This window comes from Bison bison, unplaced genomic scaffold (genome assembly GCF_000754665.1).
Source record: "Bison bison bison isolate TAMUID 2011002044 unplaced genomic scaffold, Bison_UMD1.0 scf7180017864155, whole genome shotgun sequence".
NCBI classification, from domain to species: domain Eukaryota; kingdom Metazoa; phylum Chordata; class Mammalia; order Artiodactyla; family Bovidae; genus Bison; species Bison bison.
This window is the reverse complement of record NW_011494727.1, coordinates 3,285,277-3,302,225: the sequence shown is the minus strand read 5'-3', so window position 1 is coordinate 3,302,225 and position 16,949 is coordinate 3,285,277. Positions and strand designations below refer to the sequence as shown.

Genomic DNA, 16,949 nt, shown 5'->3' with positions numbered 1-16,949 from the left:
CCTTCGCGCCACCGCCGCCGCTGCGCCGTGCGGTCGTGACAAGTCACGGCGAACTTGCCCTCCACATCATTCCAGGCCACCAGGAAGCGCAGCTGGTGCCGCTCGGGCTCAGCGAAGAGGTCCTCGCGGACCGGTACCCAGCCCTCCAAGCTGTCGGGCTGCTCGTCCTCCATGGCCGCCAGCGGTCAGCGCCCGGAGGGCTCGGCTCTCCCGAGCCTGGTCTCCTCGCACCAGAAGCCGCTGCACAGTCCGGACGGCGTCATTTTTCGCTGAACTGGAATCGGCGTCAGCACCCCAACCACCGCCACCCTCGGCACTTTTGATTGGCTGTCTGCTGCCTGGGCGGTTCCAACAACGCTTCCGCGATTGGTTGGATGATAGATGGGAGGGTTTGCGACAACCAATGAAATGGTCAAGAGGTCGCCGCTCGGAGTCAATCAATGTCGCAACCTCGTCCGGATTCTGGGATTACCACTCTTGCCTCACCTTTTCCACCTGTGTACACACTGACATTGAAAAAATATTTGTTAAACGAACTAGTTGTTGTCTTAGCCTCCTACACTAAACTGTGAGCCTCTTGAGAACGGAAAACCGTTGACTTGGTCTTCTATCATCGGGGCCCTAGTGAATACATCGTTCCTGAGCTCAAGAATGGTGAGGTAAAACATTAAACTTAATAGTTACTTGTTGAGGGCGTAAGTACCAGGCACTAGGTAGAAGCCACAAGTTTGTTGGTATCAATTCAGCAAGCTTTTATGCAATGTATAATGTTTGGGGAGGCTGGGCACGAAGGGGGCATGCCCCCCCAAAAAAGAAAAAAGATACCTCCATCTTCAAATCCTTCCAGCTCCCAACCAACATGTTTAAATACAATCCATGTTCTAACTTGTCATTTTAGAGATAAGGAAACTGAGATCCAGAAAAGAAACTTTTCTTAAGATACCCAGACAATCAGGCAATTCAGACGCTTCAGACCACCTGGCTACTGAAGACCTGTTTAAGGAGATGGGGTGATGTACTTTCAGGTGGGGATGGAGTGTGGGTTGGAGCTGAACCTGTTCATACAACAAGGAATAAGGCAGCACTGGTCTCTATCTAGGAAATGTACAGTGTAGACGGAAATACAGTACGTGTCAGTTCCCATCCTGCAAGAGCTGCTAGAGTGGTATTGGGGTTGGAGGACAGAGGGGAAGGAACAAAAAGCTCAGGGAGCAGGGAAGAAGCCTTCATCTAAACAAGGTTTGCAAAAGTTTGATTCAAGAACCAGTGAAGGGATTGTTGAAGTTTTTGAGCTAGGAAAGCCTGGAATCAGATTTCCAACAATGATCCTTCCCCCTGGCAAAGAAAAACAGGGCCAGGCTGAAACTATGGTTAGGGCATCTCCCAGCCTGAAGACAATCCCAGATGATCTAGCCCCAAGGTAACCAGGAGACTCTAGGAAAGTAGCTTGAAGATAAAATTGCCTCTATCTGAAAGTCCCTCCCTTTAATACCAAAGAACGGTGGGGCTCTGGGTCTTGGATTCCTAACAGCTGCTCTGGTTGTCATTTGGAGAGAGAACCTTTTAGCTGAAGTGATTTATTTTCCCTCAAACTATTTTTTAATGTATCACGTTAGCTAATATGATTTACTTACAATTCAGGTCTGTTTCTTCTAAGGGATTCTTAACCGCAGTAGCAGATATACTGGTCATCTGAGTTAAATTCACCCATTCAAGTCCATTTTAGTTCACTGATTCCTAAAATGTCGATGTTCACTCTTGCCGTCTTCTTTTTGACCACTTCCAATTTGCCTTGATTCATGGACCTAATATTCCAGGTTCATATGCAATATTGCTCTTTACAACATCAGACTTTACTTTCATCACCAGTCACATCCACAGCTAGGTATTGTTTTTCCTTTGGCTCCATCTCTTCATTCTTTCTGGAGTTATATCTCCATTGATTTCCAGTAGCATATTAGACACCTACCGACCTGGGGAGTTCATCTTTCAGTGTCCTATCTTTTTGCCTTTTCATACTGTTCATTGGGTTCTCATGGCAAGAATACTGAAGTGGTTTGCCATTCCCTTCTCCAGTGGACCACATTTTGTCAGAACTCTCCACCAAAAGTCCCTTAGAAGAAATGAAGTAGCCATCATAGTCAACAAGAGTCCAAAATGCAGTACTTGGATGCAATCTCAAAAATGATGGAATGATTTCTGTTCATTTCCAAGGCAAACCATTCAATATCACAGTAATCCAAGTCTATGCCCTGACCAGCAATACTGAAGAAGCTGAAGTTGAACGGTTCTATGAAGACCTACAAGACCTTCTAGAATTAACACCCAAAAAAGATGTCATTTTCATTATAGGGGACTGGAATGCAAAAGTAAAAAGTCAAGAGATACCTGGAGTAACAGGCAATTTGGCCTTGGAGTACAAAACGAAGCAGATCAAAGATTTACAGAATTTTGCAAAGAGAAAGCACTGGTCATAGCAAACACCCTCTTCCAACAACACAAGAGAAGACTCTACACATGGACATCACCAGATGGTCAATATCTAAATCCAATTGATAATTTTCTTTGCAGCCAAAGGTGGAGAAGCTCTATATAGTCAGCAAAAACAAGACCAGGAGCAGACTGTGACTCTAATCATGAACTTCTTATTGCCAAATTCAGACTTAAAATGAATAAAGTAGGGAAAACCACTAGACCATCCAGGTATGACCTAAATCAAATCCCTTACAATTATACAGTGAAAGTGACAAATAGATTCGAGGGATTAAATCTGATAGTGCCTGAAGAACTATGGGCGGAGGTTTGTGACATTGTGCCAGAGGCAATGATCAAGACCATCCCCAAGAAAAAGAAATGCAAAAAGGCAAAATGGTTGTCTGAGGAGGCCTTCCAAATAGCTGGGAAAAGAAGAGAAGCTAACGGCAAAGGAGAAAAGGAAAGATACACCCATCTGAATGCAGAGTTCCAAAGAATAGCAAGGAGAGAGAAGAAAGCCTTCCTCAGTGATCAATGTAAAGAAATAGAGGAAAACAATAGAATGGGAAAGACTAGAGATCTCTTCAAGAAAATTAGAGGTACCAAGGGAATATGTCATGCAAAGATAGGCACAATAAAGGACAGAAATGCTATGGACCTAACAGAAGCAGAAGATATTAAGAAGAGGTGGTAAGAATACACAGAAGAACTATACAAAAAAGATCTTCATGACCCAGATAACCACGATGGTGTGATCACTCACCTAGAGCCAGACATCCTGGAATGTGAAGTCAAGTGGGCCTTAGAAAGCATCACTACGAACAAAGCTAGTGGAGGTGATGGAATTCCAGTTGAGCTATTTCAAATCCTGAAAGATGATGCTGTGAAAATGCTGCACTCAATATGCCAGCAAATCTGGAAAACTCAGCAGTGGCCACAGGACTGGAAAAGATCAGTTTTCATTCCAATCCCAAAGAAAGGCAATGCCAAAGAATGTTCAAGCTACTGCACAATTGCACTTATCTCACACGCTAGTAAAGTAATGCTCAAAATTCTCCAAGCCAGGCTTCAACAGTACGTGAATTGTGAAATTCCAGATGTTCAAGCTGAATTTAGAAAAGGCAGAGAAACCAGAGATCAAATTGCCAGCATCCATTGGATCATAGAAAAGGCAAGAGAGTTCCACAAAAACATCTCAGTCAGTTCAGTCGCTCAGTTGTGTCCAACTCTTTGCAACCACATGGACTGCAGCACGCCAGGCCTACCTGTCCATCACCAACTCCCGAGTTTACTCAAACTCATGTCCATTGAGTCGGTGATGCCATCCAAACATCTCATCCTCTATCTTCCTCTTCTCCTCTTGCTTTCAATGTTTCCCAGCATCAGGGTCTTTTCCAGTTAGTCAGTTCTTTACATCAGGTGGCCAAAGAAGTACGTCAAAGCTGTGTGTTGTCACCCTGCTTATTTAACTTATATGCAGAGTACATCATGTGAGATGCTGGGCTGGATGAAGCACAAGCCAGAATCAAGATTGCCAGGAGAAATATCAATAACCTCAGATATGCAGATGACACCACCCTTATGGCAGAAAGTGAAGAAGAACTAAAGAGCCTCTTGATGAAAGTGAAAGAAGGGAGTAAAAAAGTCGGCTTAAAACTCAGCATTCAGAAAACTAAGGTCATGGCATCTGATCCCATCATTTCATGGCAAATAGATGGGGAAACAATGGAAACAGTGACAGACTTTATTTTGGGGGGCTCCAAAATCACTCCAGATGGTGATTTCAGCCATGAAATTAAAAGGTGCTTACTCCTTGGGAGAAAAGCTATGATCAACCTAGACAGCATATTAAAAAGCAGAGACATTACTTTGCCAACAAAGGTCTATCTAGTCAAAGCTATGGTTTTTCTAGTAGTCACGTATGGATGTGAGAGTTGGATCATAAAGAAGGCTGAGCGCCAAAGATTGATACTTTTGAACTGTGGTGCTGGAGAAGACTCTTGAGAGTCCCTTGGACAGCAAGGAAATCCAACCAGTCAATCCTAAAGGGAATCAGTCCTAAATATTCTTTGGAAGGACTGATGCTGAAGCTGAAACTCCAATACTTTGGCCCCCTAATGCGAAGAGCTGACTCATTTGAAAAGACCCTGATGCTGGGAAAGATTGAAGGCAGGAGAAGGGGACGACAGAGGATGAGGTGGTTGAATGGCATCACCGATTCAATGGACATGAGTTTGAGTAAGCTCCGGGAGTAGTGATGGGCAGGGAAGCATGGTATGCTGCAGTCTATGGGGTCACAAAGAGTTGGACATGACTGAATGACTGAACTGAAGTGAACTAGTCTGTTTTAATATCTTTTTGTATATTCTTTTAAAAAATAATTTAGTTAATTTACTTGTTGGCAGTGCTGAGTCTTAATTGCTGAGTGGACTTTTTCTCTAGTTGCAATGAGCAGGGGCTGCTCTCTAGTTGCGGCACCCTGGTTTTTCACTGTGGTGGCTTCTCTTTTTGCAGAGGACTGGCTCTAGGGCAAGCGGGCTTCAGTATTGTATCACATGGGCTCAGTAGTTGTGGCTCCCAGGCTCTGGAGCATAGACTCAATAGTTTTGCTGCATGGGTTTAGTGGCTCTGTGGCAAGTGCCATCTTCCCAGATCAGGGACCAAACCTATGTCTCCTGCATTGGCAGGCGAATTCTTGACCACTGAGCCACCAGGGAAGCCCGTGTATATTCTTTATAGAATGTCTTTTAACTGTATTTTTTATATTATTTTATCATTTCTATTAGTCTTTCTAAATTATTTGCTTTTTCAAAATGAAATTAGCAGGCTTTCTACAATTTTTATTTCATGTGAGGGGAATAAATGTATATATTCTTAGAAAAAATACAGATAAGTATACACCAAACCTAATAATTGTTGTTACCAGGATGTATGACTGGTTCGCTGCTGCTGCTAAGTTGCTTCAATCGTGTCTGACTCTGTGCGACCCCATAGACGGCAGCCCATGAGGCTCCCCCGTCCCTGGGATTCTCCAGGCAAGAACACTGGAGTGGGTTGCCATTGCCTTCTCCAATGCATGAAACTGAAAAGTGAAAGTGAAGCTGCTCAGTCATGTCCGACTCCTATCGATCCCATGGACTGCAGCCTACCAGGCTCCTCCGTCCATGAGATTTTCCAGGCAAGAGTACTAGAGTGAGTTGCCATTGCCTTCTCCTATGACTGGTTTACATTCACTTTATTTTTTGGTTCTTTTGTAGTATTTGTTTTTTTCTAAGTCAAACACTATATACTATTTAAAACAGGAAATAAAGACTTTTTAAAAGTAGCACATGGTAAATATAATTATTATAAAATGGACACATCAGAGATAAAAAGATAAAAGTAATATAACTCAGAAGACGTAAACCTTGCTTTCACTTTGTGTGTGTATATATATTTATTCAGTTCAGTCACTCAGTCATGTCCACCTCTTTGCGAACCCATGGACTGCAGCACACCAGGCTTCCCTGTCCATCACCAAATCCTGGAGCTTGTCATTGAGTCGGTTATGCCATTCAACCATCTCATCCTCTGTCGTCCCCTTCTCCTCCTGCCTTCAATCTTTCCCAGCATCAGGGTCTTTTCCAATAAGTCAGTTCTTTGCGTCAGGTGGTTTTATACTGTAATAATATTTTGCATGCTGCTGCTGCTGCTAAGTCGCTTCAGTCGTGTCCGACTCTGTGCAATCCCATATTCGGCAGCCCATTAGGCTCCTCTGTCCCTGGGATTCTCCAGGCAGGAATACTGGAGTGGGTGGCCATTTCCTTCTCCAATGCATGAAAGTGAAAAGTGAAAGTGAAGTCGCTCAGTCGTGCCCGACTCTTAGCGACCCCATGGACTGCAGCCTACCAGGCTCCTCTGTCCATGGGATTTTCCAGGCAAGAGTACTGGAGTGGGTTGCCATTGCCTTCTCCAAATATTTTGCATACTCTTTTTTAATTTATTTTTTTAATTGAGGGATAACTGCTTTACAGAATTTTGTAGTTTTCTGTCATACGTCAGTAAGAATCAGCCATAGGTACACCCCTGTCCCTAATATTTTGCATAGTCTTTCTACTTTCTACTCTTTCTACAAATATATTGTGAGCATTTTCCACATTTAAAAAATAGGTATCTACATCATTATTTTAATACTTGCCAATACTGAGTTGACATTATTGTGATTTATTTGAATGATTCTGTTTTGGTAGAAATAGATTAACTTCAATTTTCTGTCAATAGAGATAATGCTGTGGTGAACCTTCTTAGAGTACATGCATCTTTGCATAATTTATTCTTTCAAATCTTTTGCTTTTGATGTTTTATTTGCATCCAGTATTTTTGGCATATAGATACTTGGCAGTAACAATGTTTTTTAAAATAAAATTTTGATTAAGGTTCAAAAAAGCAATAGATGTCAAATTCTAAGATCAAATCACCACATGCAAACTTTTAAAGGAAATGGTCCAGAACTCTGCACCAATGGAAAAAAATTAAAAGGGATCAGAGTGAAGAAGAGAGGGTGACTGGGAGGGAGACTAGTGGAGCAATTTTTCTGGAGAGAGCTGTGGTTGGACTGGCGGGGCAGGGGCGGTATTGGAAATCCTACCCTCTACCCCTAAGCCCTGTGAGGGGTCTTCAAAAACAGGACCCTTCAGAGAGTTTGCTGTATTTCCTGCAGGTGGCCAGAGGAAAGAGGCTGTATTTCCTGGCAGTTCTGGTGGCTGAGCTGGTGGAGTGGCTGCATTGGAAGTGTCTGCATCCCAGAGTTTGCCAGGACCAAGGATGGAGCCTGCATCCCAAGATCCAAATGTGGGCCAGCTGGATCACTGAGCCAGCAAGGAGGCACCTGGATCCTGCCTGAGAGAACCAGCTGCATGGGTGAGGAGACCTCATTTGAGGAATCTTAGGGGTGGCCCCCCAGAGCCTGGAGGAGGAGTACAAGGGACCCCCTGAAATAGAGGGGTTCTCAGCCTGGCGGTGGGAACTCCAGGGGAGAGCATCATGGGTTCCCAGAGGTGTAGAAAAGCTCAGAGTGATCTGAGTGTCTGCCCCAGAGAAGCAGAAGCTAGCATCCACCCTCGGCGGCATTAGCTCAGATAGGTGCTGCCTTATCACGTTATCGCCTCCTGCCCCTGGTGAACAAACCAGCAGCTTTGGGAGGAGGTACAGGGAGAAAAAGCAGATTTCTAGCTGCAGAGGCCTCAGCTGGGGAACGGAGATTTTGACCCTGGCCAAACTAATTTTGTGTGTTGTGCTAGATGCTAAGTCACCTTAGTCATGTCCTACTCTTTGCAACCCTGTGGACTGTAGCCCACCAGGCTCCTCTGTCCATGGGATTTCCCAGGCAAGAATACTTCAGGGGGTTGCCATTCCTTCCTCCAGGGGATCTTCCCAACCCAGGGACTGATCTCACGACTCTTACATCTCCTCCATCTGCATTGGCAGGCAGGTTCTTTTCCACTAGTGCCGCCTGAAAAGTCCAAACTAACTTTGACTTTTTAATTAACATATTGGACTGTACCTTCCGTTACTGAATGGAGACTATGCCTTCAAATGACCCTAGGACTGTGTTACCTAAGAGGGAGCAGGAAGTCCCCGGTGTGCTGGATTTTTATCCTGAGAGGAGAATACATGAGTAAATGTTCAAGGAATTGTGGGAGAAAAAAATTAAGTTGTGTTTGATTACCTTCGGAGTTGCGCTTGTTGAAAAGACTCTGGGTAAAGCCCCTCAGGCCAGGTGGATACCTGGGGGCTCCCAGAAGTCCTCTTCCTCTTTGTGGCCTGCAGCCAGCCTCCTGCCCTTGCTGTGACAGCCCTCCACCCTCTATACATGACTAGACATCTGAATCCCCTCCGTGGAGGCACCAGACTCCAGTCCCCACGGTAATGGAAGTAATTCAGGGGACAGCATGTAACTTCTGCTGGTGACACTTGAGCGGTCAGCAGTGGGCAGGTCTATATTTGGGCTTTCACTCATGGCAGGCCTGTTGCTATTTGCAGCCGGAGCCAGCTCATGTTACCATCACCTTCACCACTTGTAGAACTGTGGCTAAAACGGGCAGAGGCAGCTTGCTGGGCACGCAGAGGTCACCAGGAGGGAAAGCCTGCTGAACGCGAATGCAGTTTCTAGCAGTTACCACAGCCTCCAAGTTAAAAGAAGACTTTATGGATCCTTAACTTAGCAGGCAAGTTTTTGTGTAGTCATTCTTCTAATGCAAACTGTTTACTAGAAACCCAGTAACTTAGTGCCACAGTGTCTTCCTTTAGGTGGGAAGAGATGTCGTCTTAAATCGCAGATGTGTGTACATTGCAGTAAACGATGTGAACATTTCCTGTGCCTTCTTATAGCAAGGATTCAAGAATGTGGCCTCAGTACAGGGCGTGAAAGCCTCAGATGCAGACAGAGAGAAGCTAGTGGTTCTTGCAGGGTGTCCTTAGGGTATTTTTAGTGTAGGGTCCATTTGTCAGAACAGTTTGGAACCTTGAATGTGGATACCATTTGGCTATGGTATCAGGTTGATAAATACCTTTTATTTTAATCTGCATGTTATGCTGCCAAACCATAATTTTAAGCTTCGATTCAAATACTGAAAAACAGCATCATAATCACTTTTTACTTGTTATGCATCCCCCTCCTCCCTTAGAAACTTTTCAGGTGTAGGCTGTGCAGATTTGAACCATCTTGCAAAACTGTACCGCTGGGCACTTCCTGGTGGTCCAATGGTTAAGCCTCTGTGCTCCCAATGTAGGGAAGGGTGCAGGGGACGCAGGTTGAATCCTTGCTTGAGGAACTAAGATCCTACCTGCCACACTGCCAGAATTAAAAACAAAAAACAAAAACACTGTACAGCTAACACTTTAAAGCAGGTTTCTTTAGCCTCGACTCAGAAATTGCCAAGAGATACATGGGTGAGCTTCTCAAATTGTACACAAAATTATATCTGTGCCCTTATCGGCTACTCTTGGGGAAAGAATTCACAGCTTTCAGTGGATTCTCAGGGATATCCATGACCCATAAAAGGTTAAAAGACTTGTTTTTATCGGGAATTTTTCTAATTAAAGTGCAGGAACACACCTCCTATGTAAGACTTAGGCAAAAGTCTCTTTTTTTAACTACAGATCAATTGCATAGACTGGAAGCTACCCAACTAATGTATTTTTTTAACATTTACTTAATTTATTTATTTATTTGGCTGTGCCAGGTCTTAGTTGTGGCACGTGGGACCTAGTGCCCCAACAAGGGATCTAACCTGGGCCCCTGCCTTGGGAGTCCAGAGTCTTAGCCACTGGACCACCACGGAAATCCCTAATGTATTTTTATAAATTATGATTTATTACTGTATTTCTCTGAGCCTTGGTTTTACACTTATCAAATGACAATTTAGTGTTAATATTCCTCTCTCCCCCAGTTCTGAATATTTTGTTAAGAAATGGAAAGAGTCTAGATATTAAGGGGAAAAGTGAATGTAACTCTGGGGTGTGTCACAATATTTCTCCTTTTGCTGCCAAGCTCCCAAACCAGTTTGTGCTGGTTCATTCAAAGGACGAAAGCTGGTGTGGAAGAACTCCTCCTCCTTCTTTTTTTTTTAAATTGTTGCTGTATTTCCCATATAATACTTTTATTTATTTATTTGGTTCTTTAAAAAAATTTTTTTAATTGGAGGAGAATTGCTTTGTGTATATGTATATATACATATATGTGTATATACATCCCTCTTCTCCTGAGCCTCCCCCCACCCATCCCCATCCCACGCCTCTCGGTCCTCACAGCGCCACGCTGAGCTCCTTACGTTACACAGCAGCTTCCCGTGAGTCACCTGTTTCACACACAGTAGTGTATATGTGTCACTGCTAATCTCCAGATTCATCCCATGCTCTTCTTCCCGCCATGTTCACAAGTCCATTCTCTACGTCTTCATCTCTGTTCCTGCCCTGCAAATAGTTTCATCAGTACCATTTTTCTAGATTCCATATATATGTGTTAATATATGGTATTTGTCTTTCTGACCTACTTCACTCTGTATAAGAGACTCTAGGTTCATCCACCTCAGTTCAACTGACTGAAATTCTTTCCCTTTAATGGCTGCATAGTTTTCCATTGTATGTGTGTGTGTGTTTCTTTACACATTCATCCATTGATGGACATGTCGTGACTATTGTCAAGAAAGCTACAGTGAACATGAGTGCAGATATCTCTTTAAGATTATGACTTCATTTCCTTTGGATCCATACATGGAAATGGGATTGCTGGATTGTATGATAGTTTCATTTTTAATTTTTTGAGGAGCCTCCATACTGTTTTTCATAGTGGCTGCACTACACTCAGACCAACAGTGGACAAGAATCCCCCGTTTTCCACATCCTTATCCACACTTCAGTTCAGTTCACTCACTCACTGGTGTCGGACCCATGGACTGCAGCATGCCAGGTTTGCCTGTCCATCACCAACTCCCAAAGCTCAATCAAGCGTATGTCCATCAAGTTGGTGATGCCATCCAACCATCTCATCCTCTGTCGTCCCCTTCTCCTCCTGCCTTCAATCTTTCCCAGCATCAGGGTCTTTTCCAATGAGTCAGTCCTTCTCATCAGGTGGCCAAAGTATTAGGGCTTCAGCTTCAGTCCTAACAATGAATATTCAGGACTGATTTCCTTAGGATTGACTGGTTTGATCTCCTTGCAGTCCAAGGGACTCTCAAGAATCTTCTCCAGCACCACAGCTCAAAAGCATCAGTCTTCGGCGCTCAACTTTCTTTATGGTCCAATTCTCACGTCCATACATGACTACTGGAAAAACCAGAGCTTTGACTAGACGGAGCTTTGTTGGCAATGTAATGTCTCTGCTTTTTAATATGCTGTCTAGATTGGTCATAGCTTTTCTTCCAAGAAGCAAGAGCCTTTTAATTTCATGGCTGCAATCACCATCTGCAGTGATTCTGGAGCCCCAAAAAGTAAAGTCTATCACTGTTTCCATTGTTTCCCCATTTATTTGCCATGAAAAGATGGGACCAGATGCCATGATCTTAGTTTTCTGAATGTTGAGCTTCAAGCCAACTTTTTCACTCTTCTCTTTCACTTTCATCAAGAGGCTTTTTAGTTCCTCTTCACTTTCTGCCATAAGGGTGGTGTCATCTGCATATCTGAGGTTATTGATATTTCTCCTGGAAATCTTGATTCCAGCTTGTGCTTCATGCAGCCCAGCATTTCACATGATGTACTCTGCATATAAGTTAAATAAGCAGGGTGACAATACACAGCCTTGACATACTTCTTTCCTGATTTGGAATCGGTCTGTTGTTCCATGTCTGTTTCTAACTGTTGCTTCTTGACCTGCATACACATTCCTCAGGAGGCAGGTAAGGTGGTCTGGTATTCCCATCTTTTTCAGAATTTTCCACAGTTTGTTGTGATCCACAGCAGTCAAAGACTTTGGCATAGTCAATAAAGCAGAAGTAGATGTTTTTCTGAAACTCTTCTTTTTAGATGATCCAGCAGACGTTGGCAATTTGATCTCTGGTTCCTCTGCCTTTTCTAAATTCAGCTTGAACATATGGAAGTTCTCAGTTCACGTGCTGTTGGAGCTTCGTTTGGAGAATTTTTAACTTTACTAGTGTGTGAAATGAGTGCAGTTGTGTGGTAGTTTGAACATTCTTTGGCATTGCCTTTCTTTGGGAATGGAATGAAAACTGACCTTTTCCAGGCCTGTGGCCACTACTGAGTTTTCCAGATTTGCTGGCATATTGAGTGCAGCATTTTCACAGCGTCATATTTTAGGATTTGAAATAGCTCAACTGGAATTCCATCACCTCCGCTAGCTTTGTTCGTAGTGATGCTTCCTAAGGCCCACTTGACTTAATATTCCAGGATGTCTGGCTCTAGATGAGTGATCACACCATCGTGGTTATCTGGGTCATGAAAATCTTTTTTTGTATAATTCTTCTGTGTATTCTTGCCACCTCTTCTTAATATCTTCTGCTTCTGTTAGGTCCATACCATTTCTGTACTTTATTGCGCCATCTTTGCATGAAATGTTCCTTTGGTATCTCTAATGTTCTTGAAGAGATCTCTAGTATTTCCCATCCTATTGTTTTCCTCTATTTCTTTACATTGATCACTGAGGAAGGCTTTCTTATCTTTCCTTGCTATTCTTTGGAACTCTGCATTCAGATGGGTATATCTTTCCTTTTCTCCTTTGCCGTTAGCTTCTCTTCTTTTCCCAGCTATTTGGAAGGCCTCCTCAGACAACCATTTTGCCTTTTTGCATTTCTTTTTCTTGGGGATGGTCTTAATCACTGTGTCACTTATCTCTTGTCTTTTTTATAATAGCCATGCTAAGATGTAAGATTTAAGGTGAAATTCTATTTAAGTCTTCTGCCCAACTTTAAATCAAATTATTGGGGGATTTTTGCTGTTGGATTGTATGAGTTCCTTCTATGTTTTAGAAATTAACTCCTTATCATATAGATAGTTTCCAAATATATTCTCCCATTCCATAGGTTGCCTTTTCATTTTATTGATTGTTTCTTTTCCTGAGCAAAAGCTTTTTAGTTTGATGTAGTCCCACTTGTTTATTTTTGCTTTTGTTGCTTGTGCTTTTGGTGTATATGTGGAAATTTCCCCCTATGTATTCTTCTAGGGCTTCTGTGGTTTTAGTTCTTACATTTAAGTCTTTAATCCATTTTGAGTTTATTTTGATGAGTGGCATAAGATAGGGGTCAGGATTCATTCTTTTACATGTGATTATCCAGTTTCCCCAGCACTACTTATTGAAGAGTCTATCCCTTCACACAATGGAATAATCCTGCTTAGTTACACAGACACACAGGAGAGTGGAGGCAGTACCTAGAGCCCCTTCGGACAGCAGACTCTGATTGCTTTGTTGACCATATAATGAATGTGGGGACCTAGGATGGATTGTAATCCAGGGAGAAGGCAAAGCAGTGCTTCCATAGTTGTACGACCCCGTTGGCCTTGTTGTTTAGTCGCTAAGTCATGTTCAACTGTTTGCGACCCCATAGACGGTAGGCTCCTTTGTCCATGGGATTTCCCAGGCAAGAATACTGTAGTTGGTTCCCATTCCCTTCTCCAGGAGATCCTCCTGACCCAGGGATCAAACTCTTGTCTCCTGCATTGGCAGGTGGATTCTTTACCATTGAGCTACCAGGGAAGCCCCTCACTCTTTGACTTTGGGGACATTTTAAGGGAAACCCTGGCTAAAGTAGTCCCTGGCAATGAACATGCTACCCAGGAAGAATGAGCAATCCTTTGGGTCTGTTGTGTGTGTGTGTGTGTGTGTGTGTGTATGTCCTTGGCTTTTGTTTCTGTTGGGATACAGACTTATCATGAGATGTGTCCTGCTTCACTTGACGCATCCGTACAACAGGCTGTGTTGATGAGGACATTCCAGGACCATCCAGCCGGTCTAGTAGTAAGCAGGGTTCTTAGCAGCAAACCCAAAGAACATCCAGGCTCTCACCGTCTTCGTAAGTCCTGGATGCTGGGCTTGGGAACAAAGCACTAGTCCCAGAGCCTCTTGCTTGGTGATGCTGCCCCTGGGAGTGACCTTCATTCATCCCTTCCTCCTCCCAGGAAGTGGCCAGGTGTCCTTGGACCTAGTGGTGGACCCGCACACTGTGGAGCCCGTATCTTTTGCATCAGTCCTGAGTAGTCATTATACTCAGCCTCAGCAGACATGACTGAAGCAATGTTTACCATTCTTTTCCTAAATAAGAGTTTGGCAGCACTAGAGGATGGGACTGAAGCTTTTCTGGCCCCCAAGTGCTATGTGCCCTGTCCTGGAGTTTCAGGAGTGAAATTTCCTGATGGGGATCCAGAGCCTAGAAACCAGTTGCCTGTGTGGTATGGGGCTGGTTAGGATACCAGCATCTTTGTCCCCTAATAGCTGCTGGAAGTTACCTCTCTGTGTGGTACTGATGGAGAAGATGGAGGAACAGCATCCTATGGGCACATCAGAGTGAAGGAGGGAAGAGACAAGACCCATGGGAGCTCAGCAGGACTGCGTCCGTGTGGTCACACCCCCACTGTCCCCACCATGGTCAGAGAGGGACACTTGGTTCTTGTATTTTTGTCTTGCTGTCAGCAAAAGCCAGGGTGACACCATGGAGGGGTGTGTGAGGGGCTTCCCATCAGGGTCATAACGATGATGACTGGGAGAGAGACATTTGGTGCAATGTCCCAGATAAAGAGGGGCTTCCCAGGTGGCTCAGTGGTAAAGAATCCACCTGCCAATTCAGGAGATGTGGGTTCAGTCCCTGAGTCAGGAAGATCCCCTGGAGGAAGAAATGGCACCCTACTTCCAGTATTGTTGCCTGGAGAATCCCATGGATAGAGGAGCCTGGAGAGCTACACAGTCCATGGGGTCGTGAAGAGTCCAACATGACTAAGCACGCACCCAGACTGTAGCCCGCCAGGCTCCTCTGTCCATGAGATTTCTCAGGCAAGAATACTGGAGTGGGGTGCCATTTCCTTCTCCAAGCGATCTTCCTGACCCAGGGATCGAATCTGCGGATTCCTACACTGGCAGGCACATTCTTTACCACTAGGGCCACCTGGGAAGCCCTGTGATTAAAAATTGTATTGATAAATTAATCCAGAAGGAAAAAAAATATTATTTTATTTTTTATTATTACTTTTTTGGAGCCATGCCATGTGGGATCTTAGTTCCCTGACCAGGGATCAAACCTGCACCCCCTGCAGTGGAAGCACAGAGTCCTAACCACTAATGCCAAGAAAGTCCTGATTGCCATTTAAATATCACATTTTCTGATGGCCTAATTGTGAAATCCAGGGACACTGCCCTGTGCTTCCTTGACTGCTCTGTGTCGTTTGCTCCTACTCAGCCTTCCTTCTCCCCTGGCTCAGCTGTGATCACCTCAGGCCACCGCCTGCTGGAATCTTTGCTGACTGCCTCCCTTAGCTGCTCCTCATGTGTTGGCAGTCCCCAGGCTTCCATCTGGTCCTTCTGCTCACTGTCCATGTGCTCCGGGTGATCTTGGCCACACTCACAGCTTCCATGTCCCCTGGTCTGAAAATGACTCAAAACCCTTGTCTCTGGCCTTCAGCTCTCCCCAATCGCAGGCAGAGCCCAGAGGAGGAGCCGCCTTCCTGAAAAGCCCCCATCGCCTCAGACTTGACACCCTCACGTGTTGTTCAGTCACTAAGTCGTGTCCAACTCTTTGCACCCCATGGACTGCAGCACGCCAGGTTCCCCTGTCCTTCACTATCTCCCCGTGCTTGCTCAAACTCATGTCCATCTAGTTGGTGATGCCATCCAACCATCTCATCCTCTGTCGCCCCCTTCTCCTCCTGCCCTCAGTCTTTCCCACAGGTCTTTTCCAATGAGTTGGCTCTTTGCATCAGGTAGCCAAAGTTGTCACCTCTCATTTTTCTTTTCTTTCTAGTTTTATGTGTGGTGGGACATTGACCCGGTCTCTCAAGCCACACACCTGCAGCCATCTCTGTAGACCACGCTAGGAGACAGCTGGAGGCCCAGTTGGCTCAGCAGCTGTCCAGAGAACCCACATTCTTCAGCCTCTCCGCTCTCTGGCCTTAGTGTCTATGAGGTCCTGAACTGATCCTCGGGGTCCCAGTCCCCGCCCTGGATATTCCTGCTATCAGCCTTCAGGTTCATCCTTGTTTCTCAGTCTCTGCCTGCAGAGCCCAAGGATCACTTAGCTCTTCTACCCACACCCTTGGGGAAAGACTTGTCCATGCAGCCAAGGCTGCTCAGAGACACTTTGCCAGTTGGCCCAGACCTCCGTCCTCATTCCCAAGACAGCCCACCAGGCTTCTCCTGCCACCCGCCCCCACACAGTCTGAGTTCTGTCTTGTGAGCTCACAAGACTAAGGCTAAGGGTGGTAAGGAGGAGAGGAGAGGACTGGAGGAGAGGAGAGGACTGGCCCCTCCAAAAAAATATAAATAAAATATAAATTAAAAAATTTAAGAATAAAATAATATTTTTTCCTTCTGGATCAAGTTTATCAATACAATTTTTAATCACAGGGCTTCCCAGGTGGCCCTAGTGGTAAAGGGTCTGCCTGCCAGTGCAGGACACGTAAGAGATGGGGTTTGATCCCTGGGAAGATCCCCTGGAGAAGGAAATGGCGCCCCAGTGCAGTATTCTTGCCTGGGAAATCCCACGGACAGAGGAGCCTGGCAGGCTACAGTTCATGGGGTCACAAACAGCTGGACACAACTGAGCATCTGAGCACATTCACACAAGCAGTATGACATAATGCATTGTACATTTTGGCAAATAATTATTGAACAAAAGAAAAAAGTAAAATAGAAATGCATTTCTTAATAAAGTGGGTAGGACTTTCTTTAAAGTTAGTTTGTACATCCATGGATGAAGATGACATATTCTATAATGCAACAGAAATTAGTGCCAGTTGTCTTTCTATTTTTCATTTTGTAGTTGTAAGCACCAAGCAAA

The 16,949-nt window shown here is 44.5% G+C and overlaps 2 protein-coding genes across 2 annotated transcripts in view; one reads left to right on the top strand and one right to left on the bottom strand.

Moving 5' to 3' along the window:
- Window positions 1-299, bottom strand: part of WHAMM (WAS protein homolog associated with actin, golgi membranes and microtubules) — an 18,066-nt gene extending 17,767 nt beyond the window's left edge. The window contains 1 exon segment of the mRNA XM_010841141.1: window positions 8-299. Coding sequence (XP_010839443.1) covers window positions 8-173 — 166 coding nt within the window. The 5' untranslated portion in view covers window positions 174-299.
- A 132-nt stretch (window positions 300-431) lies between these two features.
- FSD2 (fibronectin type III and SPRY domain containing 2) overlaps window positions 432-16,949 on the top strand; it is a 45,125-nt gene continuing 28,607 nt past the window's right edge. Inside the window, exons 1-3 of the mRNA XM_010841105.1 lie at window positions 432-659; window positions 7,175-7,374; window positions 8,497-8,681. The gene's annotated coding sequence lies outside the window, so the exon portion shown is untranslated. The remainder of the gene's footprint in view (window positions 660-7,174; window positions 7,375-8,496; window positions 8,682-16,949) is intronic.